Below are 22,902 nucleotides of genomic sequence, written 5' to 3'. Positions count from 1 at the left end.
AGTAGAAATTGGCCTTTAAAAAATTGGTCCTTTCCAGTGTCAGACAGACCACAAAGAGGCAGATACAGACGCCCAAGAGGCAGATCTCAGCCCCAAGGCTCTTACAGACCACGACACTGGGGTGCTTCAACCCCAAAAGGAGGGGAAGACAAGTCACAAACCTTATAGGAAACAGTCCCGATGACTTCCCCCTTCAAATGCCAAGCACTTACCTTTTGGCAGCTCCCTTAGGGGGAAAACTAGGACTTTTTTCACAAAACTGGCATAAAATCACCCAAGACAAATGGGTTCTGAATATTGTGTCTCAAGGTTACAGGTTCCACTTTCACACTCTACCAAGGCCAAAAGGAATGCCATACCTGCCACAAAATCAATGGGCAGAGGCACAAAAACAAATTACAGCCCTCATGGACATGAGAGCTATTCAAAAAGTGACACAACAGGAACAAGGACAAGGATTTTACTCAAGACTTTTCCTGGTCCCCAGAAAGGACAAAGCCTGGAGACCTGTACTGGACCTTTGTACTCTAAATACTTACCTGGATGTTCCGAAATTCAAAATGTTGACACTACAGCAGCTTCTTCCCATGCTGGGCAAGAAGGCTTGGCTTGTTACCTTGGACCTCAAAGAGGCATACCTGCATGTCCCTATCAGACAAAATTGCAGAAGATACCTCAGATTCATAACTGGCTCAATGCATTACCAATTCTCTGCACTGCCCTTTGGCTTATCTACTGCGCCCAGAGTCTTCACAAAATGCTTGGCACCAGTAATTGCATTTTGCAGACAAAAAGGAATTCAAATATATCCCTACTTGGAAGACTGCCTTATTCAAGCAGAGAGCAAGGACATCCTTCTAAAGCATCTGGCGTTTGTAAAAAGATTGCTAATTTGCCTAGGGTACACAGTAAACGAAAAAAAGTCAAAACTAGTGCCCTCACAAGAGATAATATTCCTGGGTGCCAGCTTAAATACAACTGCCCAGATGGCTTATCTCATGCCAGACAAGCAAGGACAACTGACTCAGTACTTTCATTTGATGGCAACAAAAACCCAACTCCCTGCAAGAAAAATTCTGCAGGCCTTGGGGTTCATGGCGTCCTTTATACTTCTAATACCATATGCCAGACTGCATATGAGGAAATTACAATGGTACCTAAAAAGTGTTTGGACTCAACACTGTCACAGTTTGGAAACAGTAATACCACTTATTCCCTGCCTACAACAGGAGTTTCGATGGTGGGCACAGGCATGTCACCACAACAAGGAACAGCCTTTCACTCTACCCACAGCCAGGCAGACACTAACAACAGATGCTTCGGGTTACGCCTGGGGAGCACACATGGCAGGAAAATGTATTCAGGGCAAGTGGACCACAGACCAAATGCATCTTCACATCAATCAAAAAGAGATGCTAGCTGTACAAAATGCCCTAACAGCTTTCAAGGACCTTCTGCATCCAGGACAACTATTAATAAAGACAGACAACACCACAGTTATGTGGTACATAAACAAGCAAGGGGGCACTCATTCTTATCCCCTCTGCAGACAAGCCATGACCTTGTGGGACACTGCTCTAACCTATCAAGTTCATCTGCAAGCACAGTTCCTGCCAGGAAAGAAAAATACTCTGGCAGATGACTTAAGCAGAAACATCATGGATCCTCACGAGTGGAAATTAAATCCACAAGTATTCAGCATGATAACAAAATGGGGGTGCCCAGACATAGATCCTTTTGCCTCCCCAATGAATTGCCAACTACAGAAATTCTGCACAAGGACTTACCACACACAAGCATGGAAAGTGGATGCTCTCTCGTTCAGCTGGAAAAGCCTAAAAGTTTATGCCTTCCCACCACTGTCTCTCCTTTCAAAGGTACTCCTAAAAGCCAGACAAGAAAGCCACAAATGATCCTGATTGCCCCAGAATGGCCACGCCAGCACTGGTACCCAATCTTAAAGAACTTGGCTTAAGGCCCACCATGGATTTTGCCTCAAATTCCTCATCTTCTGACGCAACAAAATAATCAGATCCTGCACAGCCAGCTCAAAACCTTAAACTTGGCTTCATGGCAGATTCCTTAGTCAAGCAGACAACAACTCTCTCTAAAGCTGTTATGGATGTCATTTTGGAGGCCAGGAGGCCTAGCACCAGGAAATCCTATTCAGAAAAGTGGAAGAGATTCTGTGCCTGGAACCAGGCTCAAAACTTTGACCCTATTGTTCCAAATATTCCTCAGATATTACATTACTTAACTGAGATGCTGGACAAAGGCCTATCCCTTTCATCCATTAAGATCCACGCCTCTGCCATCTCAGCTCATTACAACACAGATCCTCCTATTTTCTCTCATCCATTGCTAAAACAGTACCTCAGAGGGGCTAAAAACATAAGACCGCCCGAAGAGCACCAACACCAACTTGGGACCTCAACTTTGTCTTGGAAAAACTTACTCTACCTCCTTTTGAGCCAGCCAATTCAGCAGAATTAAAATATGTGTCATGGAAAACTGCTCTGCTTCTGGCAATAACCTCCGCACGAAGAGTCTCAGAGTTACAGGCACTAATGGCAGTGGAGCCTTTCATCATTTTTCACCAAGACAGGGTTTCTTTAAGAACAAACCCTTCATTTATGCCAAAGGTGGTATCCAGTGTGGCTTTTAACCAAACTATTCACTTGCCAACTGTTTATCCAAATTCTCAGAATAAAGGGGAGAGACTTGCATACACAGGCAGTTACGTTTCTACTTGGACAAAACAAAAGCTTTCAGGAAAACTGAGCAATTGTTTGTAGCATATGCTGCAGGATCACAAGGAAAGGTTATTTCAAAGCAGACCATTTCAAAGTGGATAGGACACTGTATACGTTTCTGCTACACACAGCATGGGAAAACTGTACCTAGCAACATTAGGCCACATTCCACCAGGGCAACAGCCACTTCAACTGCCTACCTTAGAGGAGTACCTACCAAAGATATCTTGGAAGCTGCAACTTTTAGTTCAGTGCACACCTTTACCAAACATTATCACTTGCCTCTTTATTCTAAAACCAGAGCTGGCTTTGCCACTGCAGTGCTGCAGGGCCTCATAGCCACCCCAAATCCTCCATAGAACCAGCCACCCAACCTCAGCTTTGGGATTCGACCCAAGTGTAATGACTGCAGCAGTGAAACACGATGAACATAGTACAGTTTTGTACCTACCATAAATGTAGATGTTCGAGTGTCTTCACTGCTGCAGTCCAGGTTACCCTCCTTCCATCCCCTCTTCATTAGCTGGGACCTTTCTACACGTTTCTACCCTATACTACCTATGTGGTGTATTTGCTGGTAACTGAAGATTTTGGTTTTACATTTTATGTATGTTTTATTAGCAATATGTATTGCCTACCTATTTTGGGGCACCTGACATCTGGGGCAAGAAAACCTGAAGAAAATGGTGTCGGCTGCATCTTATTTATACCCTGGCGCACTGACGTCAGGGAAGAAGCGACAGCAACCGATGCCAGACTAAGACTTTGGAACTCTGGCCGACTGCGGGACCGCCTGACGGCAGGATAACCCAAGTGTAATGACTGCAGCAGTGAAGACACTCGAACATCTACATTTATGGTAGGTACAAAACTGTACTTTTCATTTGTGGAAAACAGATATGGGTTAGGTGTGGAAACAGTTTACATACAAACCTTTTAAGAAAATGTAAGTACGCTTTACATACACATATCAACAGCAGAATGCTATTTACAATATTTACAAGGTTGGGCTGTGTGAGGTTAGCTGTAGGAGGTGAGAGCTTAGAGAGAAGCTATAGAAATTGTTGAGAGTTGATAGGTGCATAGGAAGATAGCTATGAGAATTGTAGTGCTTGGGAACCAGAGTGAGAGCCCCCTTGGATTAGGTTGGGTGAAGGCAGGTACATTTCCATTTAGTGGACAGGTGTTTGAATAATTTGGTTTTGAAGTTTTCTGAGTTTGGTATGGTTCTTAGTGTGGAGGGAAGAGAATTCCATTTTTTGCCTAGTGAGAAAGATAGGAGAAGTTGGCCAGCAGGATGTTTAGGTTTATGGATATTAATTAAGTTCTGATTTTCAGATCCGAGAGCTCTGTTGGGTATATAAGGGGGAAGGATTGTAGTTAGAGTGGGACATTTTGTTGGGTGAAATATGAGTCTATGTGCAGTAGTGAGTTGGAGATAGTCTAGGTAGCTTGGGAGTTCAAGCCAATTCAGGGATTGTAGGGTTAGGCAGTGATGGGTGGTATTTTTAGATTTAGAGGCAAATTTAGAGATTTTGTTGTAGCAGTTTTCTAGATGTTCTTCATCTCACATTGCTGCAGTCCTAACAATTGGGTAGTCCGCTGTCCTCGGTCGGCCCGAATATCAAAGTATAAGGCTGACGTCGGTCAGGGCGCATTTGACTGACGTCAGTATGTCAGGGTACAAATGCGCATGACCGGCGTCATATCCTCAGTCTTTTTTGCCGCATGGTCCGATGCAGAAGCAGTATTGCAAGTGCCGGTTGGCGTTCTGAGATTTTTCTATTTTGAAGTTTCAGACCGGGTTCAAAGTTGGCTAAGTACCCCGTTGGGGAATATTTTAGTTTTTTCTTGCCTCAGTCATTTACCGGATGTCAGAAAAAGTTAATAATTGCATTTCTTGTGGGAAACAGATACCGCATAAAGATTATCATACTTTGTGTATTCCTTGCTTAGGGCCTGAGCACGACGTTGTTGGCTGTTGCTCTTGTGCTAGATTTAATAAACGCACTATAAAGAGGCGGTTGGATTGTGCGAGGTTAGTCTTTGGGAAGCGGTGTAACTATAAAATGCCGTCGGATGCTCCGATGCCCGCTTCTTCAAAGAAACGCAAGGACAAGGCAGTTAAGCCTAGGCTTGAGGAACCGTCTGTACCAGACGTCGGTTCTTTAGAGGTGTCGGTGGAGCCGGTGGCTCCACCAGAGGTTTCTTTGTGTTCACAGGGGGAGCCCTTGTTATTACAAGATGTGGCCTCTCCAGAGACTAGTCAGGCTGAGGGGGCTTCTCATGTTACTATACTCCCCTCCCTTCCTAAGGCGGCTAGGCCCTCTCCTTCTGTTTCCAAGGCTTCCCCCAGGGGCAAGCCAGGTTTAGCTTCAGTTAGTGTTACCCCTAGCTCTTCAGGTGCTGTGCCCAAGAAGCATATGCTTAAAATGGCAGAAGATTTGATTACTTTGATTAGGGGTTCTATGCCCCCTCCTCATAAGCGGCCTAGGGTGGAGCCTGAGCTGGGGGGTTTTGAGCAGGCTTCAGATGTTTCAGAGTCTTCGGCTGAAGACTTGCAGGAGTACTCTCCTTATTCTGATTCTGATGTGGATGATTCTACTCCTTCTGCTACTCCCCCTGAGGATTTTTCTTTTTCAGAAACTCTTCATTCCATGAGGAAGCATTTTAAGTGGGAAGGTCAGGACTTCTCTGATTCCAGAAAAAGGCTTAGGGAATTTCTGTTGTTACCCCAGCATAGGCCTTTGGCTATACCTCCTGTTTTGTCTGTAGTGGAAGATGTTTTTATGGAAGCTTCTCTTAATCCTGATTCTTTGCCTCCTGCTCCTGTTAAGCCGGATAGGTATTACAGGGTGCCTGAAGCTCATAAGTATCTTTTTAAGAGTCCTAGGGCAGACCCAGAAACTGTTAGCCATGGGCCTAAAGGTGTTAAGGCTTCTGTTAAGAATCCGGTTCCTGCAGACAAGGAGGCTAGGGCCTTGGATAGATGGGGCAAGAAAGTCTATACTTCCACTCTTGCTATGAGGGCTCTGAATTGCCAGTTTCACATGTTGAAATACCAAAATTATCTCCTTTCACAATTGAAATCTAAGGTTGATGCTCTGGCAGTAGGTATTGATTGTAAGGAGTTGCAAGATTTAGTGCACGTTTCTGAACAGGTGGGTAAGCATTCTTTGCAATGTGGTTTTGATGCTGTACAGGCCTCATCTAGGGTGGCTGCCACTGGGTCAGTTCTTCGCGGCACGCCTGGCTGAGGGATCAGAATTTGTCTGAACATGTTAAAACAAGGATTTTAGATGCTCCTTTACAATCTGACGTGTTGTTTGGTCCTCCTGTTGAGACAGTTTTAAAGAAAATGGAAGACAAGGCTAAGTCTATGCAGACTGTTAAAGATTTTTGCATGTCCAGCCTCCAAAGTTTAGTAGAAATTGGCCTACTAAGGGTGGACGATCCTTCTTATGATTCCCAGTCTAGGGGTAGATCTAGACGTGGTAAGGGCAGAGCTCAGGGCTCTTTCAGGCCTAGAACAGGAAGTTCTCCTGCACAGGCTTCGGGTGAGGGCAGGGGTCAGTCCTTTCGTAAACAGACCCAATGACCTACCTTTTCAGCTGCCAGAGCCTGCTCGTCTGGCAGCACCTTTGGGGGGACGGTTGGCACTTTTCAAAGAAAATTGGAGTTTAATTACCCAGGACAGATGGGTATTGGATATTATACACCACGGCTACAGGTTTTATTTCCATACCTTGCCTCCTTTCACAGGCATGCCAGATGTTCCTCCTCAACAAAGAATAGAGGCTCACAAGCGGGTTTCTCTGTTGCTCCAACTAGGGGCCATACAGCCGGTCCCTCTGCCAGAAGTGGGCCTAGGATTTTATTCTCGCCTGTTCCTAGTACCAAAGAAGGGGAACACGTGGAGACCAATTTTGGATTTATCTATCCTCAACACTTATCTGGACATTCCCAAGTTCAAAATGTTGACGTTGCAGCAGCTTTTACCTCTGCTGGGCAAAGATCATTGGATGGTAACTTTGGATCTCAAGGAGGCTTACCTTCATGTTCCTATCAGACTAAGTTGCAGAAAGTATCTGCGTTTTCGAGCTGGGACTTCTCACTATCAGTTCTCTGCATTGCCCTTTGGCTTATCTACTGCCCCCAGAGTGTTCACGAAAATTCTGGCTCCAGTGATAGCTTTCTTCAGACTAAAAGGAATACAGATCTATCCTTATTTGGACGACTGCCTAATTCTGGCTCAAGGAAGAGAAGAGCTCCTTCATCATTTGGAATATGTGATAGCAGTGCTAAGATGCCTAGGGTATTCTGTGAACGAAATAAAGTCCAGTCTAGTACCCTCTCAAGACATGTGCTTTCTGGGTGTGAGACTGAATACAGCATCCCAGATGGCCTTTTAACCCCGGACAAACAAAAGAGTCTATCCCTTTACTTCCATCAACTATCTCATCAGTCCGGGCTGACTGCAAGGACAGTCCTTCAAGCCTTAGGGTTCATGGCATCTTGTATTCTGGTGCTTCCCAATGCCAAACTGCATATGAGGAAGCTACAATGGTATCTCAAAAATGTATGGACACAGCACTGCCAGGATCTGGACACTGTCATTCAAATAATACCTTGCATTCAAAAGGAATTTTTGTGGTGGGCTCAGGAATGTCACCTAAACAAGGGACTCTCTGTGACCCGGCCAGAGGCGAGTCAGATTTTAACGACAGATGCCTCAGACAAAGCTTGGGAGCTCATCTCAATGGAAAGTGGATACAAAACAAGTGGCCTGTCAGACTACAACATCTACATATCAACATGAAGGAGATGTTAGCAGTCCAGTTTGCATTAATTGCTTTCAAGGAATTACTTCTTCCAGGGCAGGTGTTGATTCTAACAGACAACACAACTGTCATGTGGTACATCAACAAGCAAGGGGAACGATTCTTATCCTCTATGCAGGCAAGCAATGATTTTGTGGGAGACTGCTCTCAGTTTACAGCTCAATCTTCAGGCAAGGTTTCTGCCAGGAGCACAGAACTCCTTAGCAGATGTGTTGAGCAGACGAATTATGGATCCCCACGAGTGGAAATTGGATCCTCATGTATTTCAGAAATTGACAGTGTCATGGGGAACTCCAGACATAGATCTGTTCGCTTCTCCACTAAACCATCAGCTGCCAAAGTTTTGCACAAAAGGTTTCATCCCACAGCTTGGAGAGTGGATGCTCTTTCTTTCAATTGGAGCAATCTTCATGTGTATGCCTTTCCACCTCTGCCTCTCCTCCCAAAGGTACTTCTGAAAGTCAGGCAGGACAGGCCAAGGATGATCTTAATAGCTCCGGATTGGCCTCGACAACACTGGTACCCATTACTGAGAAGTCTGGTATGGAAGCCTCCATGGCCTTTGCCTTCGATTCCACACCTGTTGTCGCAGGAGGACAGCCATTTGCTAAATGTCAAGCTTCACTCTCTGCACCTAACAGCCTGGCATATTCTGTTTTGAACCATAGTGGGCCTCCACTTCCTCAGCAAGTTTTGAATGTTATCTTGGAAGCTAGGAGGCCTAGTACAAGGAAAGTGTACGCAGACAAATGGAAGAGATTTTTGTTTTGGAGTGCAGCAAAAGATTTTGATGTTTCTGAGCCTAATTTGTGTGTGGCTCTTCAATATCTTACTGAGTTACTAGACAAAGGTTTGTCTTTCTCTTCTATTAAAGTTCATGCTGCAGCAATTTCAGCTCACTATGATTGCAACCCACCATTGTTTTCTCATCCTTTGTTCAAGCAATTTCTTAGGGGGGCAAAGAATATAAGACTCCCACGAAGAGCTCCTACTCCTGCTTGGGATCTCAATTTTGTGTTGGAGAAACTCACTCTACAACCTTTTGAGCCTGCAGCTACTGCTGAGTTGAAGTATTTATCATGGAAGACTGCTTTTGATGGCCATTACCTCTGCAAGACGGGTTTCTGAATTACAGGCCCTTATGGCAGTTGAGCCTTTCTTGATTTTCCATAAGGATAGGGTATCATTACGTACTAATCCTTCCTTTATGCCTAAGGTGGTTTCTAGTGTGGCTTTGAACCAAACTATTCATTTGCCTACGTTTTATGCAAATCCCCAAACTAAAGGGGAAAAGATTTTGCACACTTTAGATGTCCACAGGCAGTTGCGTTATTATTTGGACAGAACTAAAGGTTTCAGGCAGTCTCAGCAGTTGTTTGTTTCTTTTGCTTTGAGTTCTCAGGGCAAGCCTGTATCAAAACAAACTATTTCTAAGTGGATTGGGTTTTGCATTGCTTTCTGATATTCCCATCATGGCAAGGAGATTCCAGCTGGGATTAGACCTCATTCCACTAGGGCTACTGCCACTTCAACAGCTTTTTTGAGGGGAGTGGCAACCAAGGATATTTTGGAGGCAGCTACTTGGAGTTCTGTACACACTTTCTCTAAGCATTATCACCTGCCACTTTACTCTAAGTCTAGGGCTGGTTTTGCCACTGCTGTTTTGCAAGGCATTTTGGCAGCTCCTGCTTCCTTGTAGTTAGCCATCCTCCCTTATCTCTGCTTTGGGATTCTACCCAATTGTTAGGACTGCAGCAATGTGAGATGAAGAACATAGTACAGTTTTGTACCTACCATAAATGTAGATGTTCAAGATCCACATTGCTGCAGTCCAATTTACCCTCCCTCCTTCCCCTCTGTTGTTAGAGGTGGTTGTGTGGGTTGGGTTGTACATTTTGTGTATATTGTATATATTGTACTATAGTTAGTGCAGGGGTGGTTGGTTGGTTGTTTGCTGTCTTTTGGTTTTGACCTTTCTTTTTAGGGTCTTCTGACATCTGGGGCAAGAAAAGACTGAGGATATGACGCCGGTCATGCGCATTTGTACCCTGACGTACTGACGTCGGTCAAATGCACCCTGACCGACGTCAGCCTTATACTTTGATATTCGGGCCGACCGAGGACAGCGGACTACCCAATTGTTAGGACTGCAGCAATGTGGATCTTCGAACATCTACATTTATGGTAGGTACAAAACTGTACTTTTAGGGGTGATAGAGGACAGGTTGGTTAGGAGAGGGGCTCCGTATAATAAGGAAAGAAGGGAGATAAGTCGAGGCCAGAGTTTGCCTGGTAGAGTTGGAGAGAATGCGATTATTCCTATACAGCATACCTAGATTTTGGTGGGTTTTCTTAATATTTTGTTGAATATGAATATCAAACTTGAGGTGTTCATCTACATTAATGCCAAGTAGTTTGGCAGGGTGGACTATTTCTGTAGGTGAGTTGGTTTGACTATAGACTTTGAAGTTGTTTTTATCGTAGGAGCGGGTCTTTGTGGGAGGGAATAGTAGAGTCTTTGATTTATTTGCATTGAGAGAGAGGCGGTTTTGGCGCATCCAGTTTTCAGTTGTTGAGAAGGCAGTTTGGGTTTTAGTCAGCAATTCAGAGAGGTTTGAGGCAGAGCAGACTAAGGTTGAATCGTCTGCGTATTGAATGATTTTAGCATCAGGAATAGCAGTGTGAAAGTTATTGGTGAAGATGTTTAAAAGCGGATTCCGGCGTGTAGCTCACAAGACATTTCCCTTCGTCGCCGAAACCAAACGGCTGCATCAGCACTTTGCCGTAGTGCAAATTGGCTGAAAAGCATAGCCGCTGCAGCTGTAATCTATGAATGGGCAGCTACAGCCATACGGGATGTGTAACGCATTCCTTATTCTCATTCAAGGAATGCATTTATTTAATTATTTATTTATTTTGTTGTCGGGCTGGCAACAAAATAAATAAATAATTAAATGCAAAGAAAAGACTTAGAGACTTTCTTTTACTTCTTTAGCATAGACCTCTTGCAATTCCCCCTGTTCTAGACATAGTAGATGATGTATTTTCAGAGTCCGGCCTGTCTCCAGACTCTCTACCTCCTGCTCCTGTTAAGCCGGACAGATACTACAGGGTTCCAGACTCCCACAAATTTCTTTACAAAAACCCTGCTGCTGACCCAGAAACTATCTCACAGGGTCCCAAAGGGGTTAAGGCTGCTTCTGTTAAAAACCCTGTCCGGATTCTAGGGCTTTGGACAGATGGGGGAAAAAGTTTACACTTCTGCTACCTTGGCTGTAAGGGCTTTAAATTGTCAATTTCATATGCTCAAATATCAGCAATGTCTTTGTTAAAACAAAAAATGTTGACAAATTCTGAATGTTCTGAGAACAAAGATTTGCAGGATTTATTGCATGCAGCTGAACAAGTGGGAAAACATACTTTGCAATGTGGCTATGATTCACTGGAGGCCTCGTGCAGGGCCGCTGTTACAGGTTCTGTTATTAGAAGGCATGCTTGGTTAAAGGAACAGAATCTGCCTGATCATGTTAAAGCAAAATTATTGGATGCTCCATTACAGCATGATACTTTGTTTGGTGTTAAGGCAGAAGAGGTGTTGAAGAAAATGGAGGCTAAGGCTAAATCTATGCAGACAGTAAAGGATTTCTTACAGGTACAGCCACCCAGATTTAGCAGGAACTGGCCCTCTAAGAATTGGTCCTTTTCAGTGTCAGACAGACCACAAAGAGGCAGATTCAGACGCCCCAGAGGCAGGCAACAGCCCCAGGGCTCATACAGGCCCAAACAATGGGGTGCTTCTACCTCCAAAAGCGGAGAAGACAAATCACAGCCTGATAGAAAACAGTCCCAATGACTTCCCTCTGCCAATGCCAAGCACTTATTTTTTGGCAGCACCCTTCGGGGGAAAGCTAGCACTTTTTCAACAAAACTGGCACAAGATCACCCAGGACAAATGGGTCTTAAATATAGTCTCTCAGGGCTACAGGTTCCACTTTCACACCCTTCCAAAGGCAAAAGGTATGCCAGACCTGCCACACAATGAATGGGCAGAGGCACAAAAACAAGTTTCATCTCTCATGGACATGGGGACTATTCAGCCAGTGCCACAACAAGAACATGACAAGGATTTTACTCAAGACTTTTCTTAGTACCAAGAAAGGATAAAGCCTGGAGACCAATTCTGGACCCGTCTATTCTAAATACTTTTCTGGACGTCCCAAAATTCAAAATGTTGACTCTGCAGCAGCTTCTGCCCATGCTGGACAAGAAGGCTTGGCTTGTAACGTTGGACCTCAAAGAGGCGTACCTGCATGTCCCAATCAGACAATCTCGCAGAAGATACCTCAGATTCATAGCTGGCTCAATGCACTACCAATTCTCTGCACTGCCCTTTGGCATATCTACTGCGCCCAGGGTCTTCACAAAATGCCTGGCACCAGTAATTGCATTTTGCAGACAAAGAGGAATTCAAATATATCCCTACTTGGACGACTGCCTTATTCAAGCAAAGACCAAAGATATTCTACTACAGCATCTGGCGTTTGTAAAAAGATTACTAATTTGCCTAGGGCGCACAGTAAATGAAAAGAAATCAAAACTAGTACCCTCTCAAGAGATAATATTCCTGGGTGCAAGCTTAAATACAACTGCCCAGATGGTTTATCTCACACCAGACAAACAAAGGCAACTGACTTCTTACTTCAAAAACATGGCAACAAAGACCCAGTTATCTGCAAGAAAAATTCTGCAGGCTCTGGGCTACATGGCATCCTGCATTCTACTAATTCCATATGCAAGACTGCATATGAGGAAACTACAATGGTATCTAAAAAGTGTTTGGACTCAACTTTGCCACAGCCTGGAAACAGAAATTACTCTCATTCCCTGCTTGCAACAGGAATTTCAATGGTGGGCACAGGCCTGTCACAACAAGGGACAGCCATTCACCTTACCCACTGCCAGGCAGACACTAACAACAGATGCATCAGATTATGCCTGGGGGGGGCGCACATGGCAGGAAAATGTATTCAGGGCACATGGCCCACAAACTAACTGCATCTTCATATCAATCAAAAAGAGATGCTAGCTGTACAAAATGCCCTGACAGCCTCCAAGGACCTACTTCATCCAGGTCAACTACTGATAAAGACGGACAATACTACAGTCATGTGGTGCATAAGCAAGGGGGCACACATTCCTACCCCCTCTGCAGACAAGCCATGACTATGTGGAACACAGCATTGACTTATCAAGTAGATCTGCAAGCACAATTCCTGCCAGGAAAGACAAATACTTTGGCAGACTAACTAAACAGAAACCTCATGGATCCTCACGAGTGGAAACTAGATCCACAAATCTTCAACATGATAACAGGGAAATGGGGATGCCCAGACATAGATCTATTCGCCTCCCCTCACAACTGCCAGCTACAGGGATTCTGCACTCGGATTTATCACAAGCAAGCATGGAAAGTGGACGCCCTTTCATTCAGCTGGAAAACCCTTACAGTATATGCCTTCCCTCCTCTGTCTCTCCTCTCCAAGGTATTCCTAAAGGTCAAACAAGCGAAGCCAAAAATGATACTGATTGCCCCAGACTGGCCTCGCCAGCACTGGTACCCAATTCTAAAGAGCTTGTCTCAAGACCCAGCCTGGACATTGCCTCTAATACCTCATTTGCTGACCCAACAGAACAATCAGATCCTACACAGCCAACTCAGAACCCTAAATCTGGCTGCATGGCGGGTAATGTAATCATTCAGAACACACCTCTCTCTAAAGCAGTTATGGATGTTATTTTGGAGGCCAGGAGGCCCAGCACCAGAAAATCTTATGCAGAAAAATGGAAGAGATTCTGTGCTTGGAACCAAGCGCAGGGAATTGACACGCTTGTACCAAATATTCCTCAGATTTTGCAATACCTGAGATGCTGGACAAAGGCCTATCCTTCTCATCAATTAAGATCCATGCCTCTGCCATATCAGCTCATTACAATACGGACGCACCTATTTTTTCTCATCCACTGCTAAGACAGTTTCTCAGAGGGGCCAAAAACATAAGACCTCCATGGAGAGCTCTAATACCGGCATGGGACGTCAATTTTGTCTTGGAAAAACTCACACTGCCTCCTTTTGAGCCAGCCAATACAGCAGAGATAAAATAGTTGTCATGGAAAACAGCTCTTCTCCTAGCAATAACTTCAGCAAGAAGAGTCTCAGAGTTACAGGCACTAATGGCTGTGGAACTATTTATTATTTTCCATCAGGACAGGGTTTCTCTAAGGACAAACCCGACATTTATGCCTAAGGTAGTGTCCAGTTTGGCTCTTAACCAAACCATACATTTGCCTACCTTTTATCCAAACCCACAGAATAAGGGGGAGAGACTTCTTCATTCTTTGGACATACATAGACAGCTACGCTTTTACTTGGACAAAACTAAAGCCTTCAGAAAGACTGAGCAACTCTTAGTGGCATATGCTGCAGGATCACAAAGAAAAGCCATTTCAAAACAGACTATTTCAAAATGGATAGGCCACTGCATTCATTTCTGCTATTCACAACATGGCAAATCAGTGCCCAAGGGCATTAGGCCACATTCTACCAGAGCAGCAGCCACTTCAGCAGCCTTCTTCAGAGGAGTACCAACCAAGGACATTTTGGAGGCTGCAACCTGGACTTCAGTGCACCCTTTTACAAAGCACTACCATTTACCTCTCTACTCTAAATCCAGAGCAGGCTTTGCCACTGCAGTTCTGCAGGGCCTCATAGCCACTCCAAACTTTATTTAGGCCCAGCCGCCCAACCTCAGCTTTGGAATTCAACCCAAGTGTAATGACTGCAACAGTGAAACACGCTGAACATAGTACAGTTGTGTACCTACCATAAATGTAGATGTTCGAGTGTATTCACTGTTGCAGTCCAGGTTACCCTCATACCATCCCCCTTTTTTCTTTGCTGGGACGTATCTGTACCTCTCTGTTCTATAAAACCTATGTGGTGTATTTGCTTGTAGATGAAGGTTATGTTCATGCTTTTTTATGATCATAATATTTACAGCCTACCCTTTTTGGGGCACCTGACATCTGGGGCAAGAAAAACCGAAGAAAATGGCGTTGGCTGCATCTTTTATACCCCTGGCGCACTGACGTCAGGGAAGAAGTGACAGCAGCCAACGCCGGACCAAGACTTTGGAATTCAGGCCAACTGCGGGAAGCCTGCCAGCAGGATAACCCAAGAGTAATGACCGCAACAGTGAATATACTCTAACATCTACATTTATGGTAGGTACACAACTGTACTTTCTCCTTCCTTTCCCCTTTCTCCAGTTGACCTTCATTTTGAAGAACGCAGCATCTGGTTTCAGGAAGGGTTTGACTCTGGTCTGAAAAACATTTTGAAAACTACTGAGCTAATTTAAATTTCAGCTTTAGACTGCTACACAATTTTGTATGTGCCATGAACATGTTTCTTTTCTGCCTAGTGAGTAATCTTGATCATCGAATATGAAATGTTAGGACTTGTAATGCTGAGTGCTAACACACTAAAGAAAAAAAACGAAAGTGCAGGAGAAGAGCAAATATCTAGTGTTGCTCTTCTTCTTCAAACTTGTTTTTTGCAGGGGGGCAAGCCCCCTGCTCCCCCTGAACCTTTCACATTTCCTGAATTTTATTTTCCTTGCTTTGTCTTCTGGTTATGAAACCATTCCTGATATTTTTAATTCATCTACAAGTTGCTAGTTATGAGAGAACTTTGCATTTTTTTTACTGCTTTTATTTAGTATGTGGCAGGAGAGAGCAGAGCTCCACCTGCTTAGCTTGGCACCATATTGGACGTCCCTGTCTGTGGCTGTTTGAGATTTTGCTTAAGTAATATACAACAGATGCAGAATGGATTGCCATCAGCACTTCATTACATTGTAGTGTTTGGAACAAATTGGTATTACTACTTGGACTGTATGCGATTGATGTGTTAAAGTTTGATGTTAAGTTGTCAATCTCGCCTTCATTCTTGCTGGATGGGTTCAGAGCCGATCCTCGGCTCCGACTCTGCCTATACTAAAGCTCGAGAGCTAATTTTACTGGCTCGAGCTAACCCTATATCCTATATCCCATGATGCTAGGCGCTAACTACCCAGATCTTGTTTGCCGCTTTCGCTAGCGAGGTGCTTTTTTTACCGGCTCCACAGGTCAGTGAAAAATTAATATTTTTCTTCTCTTCTCTTAGGGATTTTTTCCCCTTTGTTTTGTTATCAGATAGTATAGTACTTATACCTACCCCGTTGAGTCCCTTTTTTAGTCTTATCCCTAAATCCCAAAGTTTTATCCCTCCCCTGTTAAGGTTAGGCCTTAGGCCCTTCCGTTTTTTTCCTGTTCCCTTGTATTGGGACAGTTAGGTGTGCATGGTTTTATTAACCTTTATTTTTACTTTGTGTGTGTGTTTTAGCTTCTAAGGAAGATTTTTTCTTCTTTAACGGCCTTAATGTCTAAAGACATTAAAGTCTCAGGCTTCAAGAAGTGTGACTCGTGCTGTAAGAAAATGTCGCTGACAGACGGTCACACTTCTTGCGTTTATTGCCTGGGACCCCTGCACCTGCAGGACTCTTGTTCTGTTTGTCATGCGTTCAGTCCAAGAGTCCTGCAGGAGCGCAGGAATAAGTTAATTTTGAGGGGCTTATTAAAGCCCGAGGGTTCCCCGGCTAAGTCCTTGCCGGGTAAAGCTTCGAAGCCATCCAAACCGTCGGCTCCATGTTCCAAGCCTTCGACTGGTGGCTCACCTACTGCGTCACGATCGGCTCCGGCTGGAGCTGATACAGCTATGTCGCAGTCTTCTGCATCAGCTCTGGCCGGAGACGATGCCTCAAAGAATCTGTCTCCTAAGTTGGCTCCAGTCGGAGCCGACGTGTCTTTGGCTCCATCGGCACCACTAGTCTTGGTGCCATCTTCCACCCGCAAAAGATCTAGGTCTCCGTCCCTGGAGTCCATTCACTCGGCTCCGAGATCACCTTTGCTCTCGGAGCGGAGCCATCGGAGCCATTCCTCTCGGTCTTCCAGGCTTTCTGACCATGACCTTGAGAGGGTGGTTAGTAGACTCCTACTACCAGCAGGATAACCCAAGAGTAATGACCGCAACAGTGAATATACTCTAACATCTACATTTATGGTAGGTACCAGCCCATCTCAACAGACAGTGGCTTTACCCATACCATCTTCGATTCCTCCTCTGACTCTGCCCCTGAGTTCGGAGCTGGAGCTCCTCGGAGCCGTGACCGTCGTGACATCGGAGTCGATACTTCCCCCTTCGGCTCCGTCGTCTGCTCCGATCTCTTCCATGGTCCCATCCATGGAGGGATCCGGGCGCTTGGACTCCCTCATCGGCTCCGAGGGGGCGAGGGCATCAGACCCTTGTCCGACCCCGTTCTCCCTCTCGGAGCTTCGGCGCTGATGAGTTCGGCCCCGACAGCGGCTTCGGAGCCGTCCCTCTCGGTGCTGGCTGGGGTTCCTATTTCTTCGGAATGGGAGCCCTCTGTCCTGCCTGATAGGGGCGCCATCGAGGTCATGAGGAGCGTTCTGGCCCCTGTGCCTGCCCCATGGTCAGCTCCATCAGCTCCTCCCACTGTAGTGCCTGCTGCGGTCTCTACCCACTCTCTCATTCCCGACCGTAGAGACCCAACGCGTCAGGTTTCCCCATTGGGAATATCCTCCTCTTCCGAGGCTTCCCCTGATCCATCAGGTGAACCCCCTCGAAAGAGGACATGTAAAAGGAAGCATGTGGACTCCCCTGAGTCCATCACATCTGATACCAACTTGGATGAGTCAGAAGGGTCCCCACGGTCCCCCTCTGAGGATGTCTCCTTTTCTGACATTCTTGAAATCCTTAAGCAGAGGGGGAACTGGTCTACCCTCAATCCTTCCGAGGACGAGTTGGTTTACCTGGAGGCGTTTGGTTCTCGCCCTTCCACCTCCTGGGTGTCTCCGCCTTTTGACCCCCTCATGGAAGTGGTGTCACGGAAGGCGTGGATGGCCCCTGATACGATGGAACCCACCCCACGGAGGCCCTCCAAATTTATCACAGCCCAGTCAGATAAACATTTCTTAACTAAGGGTGTCCCAGTTAATGCCATGGTGGTGGCTGCAACCACTAAGAAGGAACTGGCCGATCCTTCAGTGCCTATCCATCCTCCTAATAAGGAATCTAGGACTATGGATAGGTACGGCAAGCGGATGTTCTCTTCAACGACCTTCACCATGCGGTCGCTGAATTACTTGTGCCATTTCACCCGCCTTCAAAGAGACATTCTCAAAGAAATGGGTGATACTCTACAGGATCCAACAGCTGCAGGGTCTCAGGACAAAATTAACTCCCAGCTAGGAACCCTAAATTCCATTGTCAACTCCTCCATGCGGCTTATTTCCTATGCAGCCGATGGAGCGAGTAGAGGCACAGGCGTGGCTTTAAGGCGTCATGCCTGGATACGGCTTTGCAACTTTGCAGACCCCTTCAAGGCGTCCTTCACTAACTCCCCCTTTGATGGTTCAGCGTTGTTTGGACCTCAAGTGAAGGATACGTTGACCAGTTGCGAACAAGATGGCAAGACTGTTTCTGCCATAGGAGTCCGTTTTTCTACTCCGTCTAGACCCTATCCTAAGGGTCAAAAGGGTGGGAAAATGTGGTTCCGCAAATCTCAGGGAGTCACGCCTGACGCAAGAGGTCAGTTTCCCCCGAGAGGCGGGGGGGAGGGGGACAACAACAGATGCCGCCCTAGAGGCAGAGGAGGTCCGTAGAATCAGGGTAACAGAGAGTCTCTCTCTGATAAACCCTTCCAGCATCCCTGAGAAGCTGCCCGACTGTCCACCTTCGGAGGCAGTCGGGGGAAGGTTATCGCTGTACCCAGAAGCCTGGCTTTCTGACACACAAGACAAATGGGTACAGTCGATTATATCCGAGGGTTACAAAATTCCCTTTATCCACACCCTAACTCGGTCAAAATGGCCCTTCCCAGACGTTTCACCCAGTCTAAGGGAACAAGCAGTACTAGAAGTTTCAAAACTGCTAACAAAAAGAGCCATCCAGCCAGTCCCAGCAGACCAACTAGGATCCGGAATCTACTCCAAGTTCTTTTTGGTACCAAAAAAGACAGGGGACTGGAGGCCAATATTGGATCTCAGCAGACTAAACAAGTCTGTAAAAAGAACGAAGTTCCGGATGATCACGCTACAGTCCATTCTACACTTTCTGGGTCAGGACAATTGGATGTGCTCAATGGACCTTCAGGATGCGTACTATCACATCAAGATGCACAGGCGCTCCAGAAGGTTTCTCCGCTTCCGGCTGGGGGCCAGTCACTACCAGTTCAGGGCCCTGCCCTTTGGTCTCACTACAGCCCCCGATTGTTCACCAAATGCATGGCAGTGGTCACGGCTCATCTGAGACGTCAAGGATTCCAGGTGTTTCCGTATTTAGACGACTGGCTCCTTACTGCCACCACCAGGCGTCAGTTTCTTCTTGCCAGAGATTACACCATTCAAACTTGCAAAGGGATAGGTATTTCCATAAATTTCGAAAAGTCTGCCTTGTCGCCTTGTCAGTCTATTACCTTCATAGGCGCCACCTTGGACACCATACAGCTCTCAGCAAAATTAACCGAGCAAAGAGTTTTAGATATTCGAAATCATGTTCATATCCTACTTCAGAGCAAAAGAATCCAGGCCAGGTTTGTCCTAAAAGTGTTAGGTCTCATGGCGGCAGCCATCACGCTACTTCCCTTTGCTCGTTTTCACATGCGGCTCCTTCAGTGGATGCTCTTCTCCCAGTGGTCCTTCCAACAGCTTCCTTTGACACACAAAATCATAATAACACTATCTTGCAAGAAACATCTGTCTTGGTGGATGGCCTCCCCTCAAGTTCTTCAGGGCAGACCATTCGTTCCTTCCCCTCCGGTCACCACTGTCTCAACGGATGCCTCCCTGATCGGGTGGGGGGGCATTTTCAGGGCAGGACAGTCCAGGGCACATGGCAACCTTTCGAATGCCACCTGCACATAAATGTCCTGGAGATGAGAGCAGTGCTTTTGGCGTTGCAGGCCCTCCAAGACTCTCTTCCTTTAGGGACTATTGCAATTCAGACAGACAATATGTCCGTAATGTGGTATATCAACAAGCAGGGCAGAACCAAGTCTTATCCCCTGTGTCGAGAGGCACTCAGACTTTGGCAATGGGCGATCTCTTCTCAGCGGTTTCTGAGAGCAACGCATATCCCCGGGAAGTCCAACATCATAGCGGACAGGTTGAGCAGAGTTATTCTCATGCCACACGAGTGGTCTCTCAAGCAATCAGTAACGGAGGAGATTTTTCAGAAGTGGGGTCCTCCTTGCTGCGATCTTTTTGCAACACCTCAAAACAGCAAGTGCCTCGACTTCTTCACCCTCTTTCCCCTTCCAGGCCATCCCCCCAGAGACGCTCTAGTCCACGATTGGCCTCGGGGACTTCTATGCTTTTCCCCTTTCCATTAATCACTCAGTTGATTCAGAAAGCTACCGCCTTGAGAGCCAGGATGATCCTCATTGCCCCTTATTGGCCTCGACAGATATGGTTCCCGTTCCTGCATCGTTACCTTTTGGAACAGCCTTGGCATCTGGACCCAGTGCCAGATCTTTTGGCCCACCAGTCAGGGCAGCTGCACCAATCCCTCCAATCTCTCAACCTCACAGCTTGGTTGCTCCACTTCCATCCTTAGCCAGGCTTCCCTGATTTCCAATTCTGTCCGTGATATTATTGTAGCTTCCCTTAAGTCCTCTACCAGAAGGATTTATGCTAGTAAATGGAAGCGTTTTTCTTTCTGGGCAAAGGCTAGGAATATAGATCCCTTCACTGCTCCTATACAGTCAGTCCTAGATTTCCTAGCGGAAATTTTTCATTCAGCCTCTTCATCCTCTACTGTAAAGGTTCAGTTAGCAGCCATTTCAAATTTTCACATAGGCCTATTGGATTCCAGCATCATGTCCCACAAGCTTTGTAAAGCCTTCCTTAAGAGTATCTTTTTGCTCAAACCCCCAATCAGAGACCCACCACCACAGTGGGATTTAAATTTGATTTTAACATCCTTGATTCTTCCTCCCTTTGAACCTGCGGCTTCCTGTTCTTTAAAGTTGCTCTCTCGTTTAAACTCTCTTCCTAGTTGCTATAACTTCTGCTAGGAAAGTATCAGAACTCCCTGCCCTCCTTATCTAGTTTTCCACAAAGACAGGGTTTCTCTCAGAACTAACCCGTCTTTTTTGCCCAAGGTGGCTTCTCAGGCAAATTTAAATCAATCTATCGATCTTCCAGTTTTCTTTCCCAATTATTCTAACAGGGCAGAGCAAAAACTGCATTATCTCGACATTCATCGTCCGCTCCGTTATTTATCTGCACAGAACTAAACAAACTAGGAAATCTGAACAGCTTTTTCTGTCCTATGCGGAAGGTAAAAAGGGCCTTCCAGTATCCAAAGTAACCTTGTCTAGATGGCTGTCCTCTGTGATTACCTATATCTATCAACTCAGAGGTAAAGAATTACCTTCTAAGCCAAGAGCCCATTCAACCAGAGCTTTAGCTACATCAACAGCCTTTCAAGCTAGATTGCCAATGGATACTATTTGTTCAGCAGCCACATGGGCCTCTCCTCATACCTTTATTACACACTACAAATTAGACATGGCCTCCAGAAACAGGGCAAATTTTGGTTCCACCGTTCTCAAGAGCCTATTCCAATGAGCCACCCGGGATGAAGGTGCTAGGGACGCGGTTCCATCCAGCAAGAATGAAGGCGAGATTGACAACTTAACATTGAGAAGTTATGTACCTATCATAACATTCCATGTTAGTTGTCTTCTTCTCGCCTTCTTTCTTGTGTCCCACCCACCACCCCCCTAGCCTGGGTAGACCGAAATGATTTCTCTTTTTTATCAGGGTCTTCACCCTTCATAATTTGAAGCCTAAACTGGTTATCCTTGGGTAACTATACCTTCAGGTAGTGGCACATGGGAGTTTTTCCCCTTTTCCTTCTCTCCCTTGGGTTGGGAGGCTAAAATTGCTATGTTCTCTGCTACCAAACGAGATCTGGGTAGTTAGCGCCTAGCATCATGGGATATAGGGTTACCTCGAGCCGGTAAAATTAGCTCTCGAGCTTTAGTATAGGCCGAGTCGGAGCCGAGGATCAGCTCCGAACCCATCCAGCAAGAAAGAAGGCGAGAAGAAGACAACTAACATGGAACGTTATGGTAGGTACATAACTTCTCATTACTGTTTGTATGTAACTGGTATGTTGGGTTTGCTGATGTAACTGGTGTGGTACTTTGACGAGGGTATGCTTTTGCTTGTACTGGTGTTTTAACATGAGTTGCACATCTGCTGAGAACTGTGCAGCTTAACCTCTTTGAAAGGTGAGTTAATATAAACTTCATCTAACATTCTGTTCATTTCAGCAAGTAGTAGTGGCTTGCAATAGTTTTGTTTTAAAAACCATATCTGGCGGTATTTAGATTTTGAATCTTTGTAACTGAATTAACTGTTAATCTGTTTGTGTTTATCAGATTATCCAAAATATGCACTGGGGTCTCTGTCCAGAAGAAGAACCAGTTCATGCGGAGGTTGTATAACTACTGGTTACTGAAGCGTCAGTCCCGTAATGGTGTCCCCTTGATTCGCCGTTTGCATGCACATTTGCAATCTCAGAGGAGTGCAGAGCAGGTAACCACTTTCAGATACCCTTGCACTGGTTATGCTTCCTCTGCATGTATTTTTCTAGTACCGTTATATGACAGCTTTCCTTGATTTTAGGAGTTGTCAAGCTCATGCTAATCTTTCATATGTCTTTTGCTTCTCTTTTAAATTCACCATTTTCCATTTTATGGCTATAAAATCAGGTGTAGATTTTATAGTAAAAGGCAGGGAATTGCAGGGGAAATTTTGGTGCATTGTCTACAACTCTTACTAGTTCAGTGTTTATGTTTGGGATATGGCAGGAGCAGGCCGTGGTTCGTTGCTGTCCAGGGATCTTGGCTGACTCTCTGGGTTTGACAGTGCCATATACCAACCAGCTCAGTCTGGAATATCATGTCACAGAGTTGTCTTCTTTGGAACAAATGGCAGCTGTTTTTTGGGAAGGTGAGACGTTTGCAGGTTTCATAATTTGCTAGTGTTGGTGGTGATGTGAATTCTGCAGTACAGACTAAAAATTTGAGTCTTGGTAGCTTGGGAACAGGGTACTTTACTGGGCCACACTACATCACTATTTGAGTTCCTTCATTTGGCAGTTTTTATTTCACTACGTC

General features: G+C 45.5%; 1 protein-coding gene across 3 annotated transcripts in view; it reads left to right on the top strand.

Moving 5' to 3' along the window:
- Positions 1–22,902, top strand: part of BRPF3 (bromodomain and PHD finger containing 3) — a 1,617,494-nt gene that overhangs the window by 219,221 nt on the left and 1,375,371 nt on the right. For all 3 annotated transcript variants that reach the window (XM_044076533.1, XM_044076534.1, XM_044076535.1), the window contains one exon: positions 22,162–22,318. In XM_044076533.1, coding sequence (XP_043932468.1) covers positions 22,162–22,318 — 157 coding nt within the window. The remainder of the gene's footprint in view (positions 1–22,161; positions 22,319–22,902) is intronic.

Source organism: Protopterus annectens, chromosome 7.part0, assembly GCF_019279795.1.
Source record: "Protopterus annectens isolate FY-2018-M chromosome 7.part0, PAN1.0, whole genome shotgun sequence".
NCBI classification, from domain to species: Eukaryota; Metazoa; Chordata; order Ceratodontiformes; family Protopteridae; genus Protopterus; species Protopterus annectens.
Note: the sequence above shows the minus strand (reverse complement) of the source record. Positions and strands in the feature narration are given on the sequence as shown.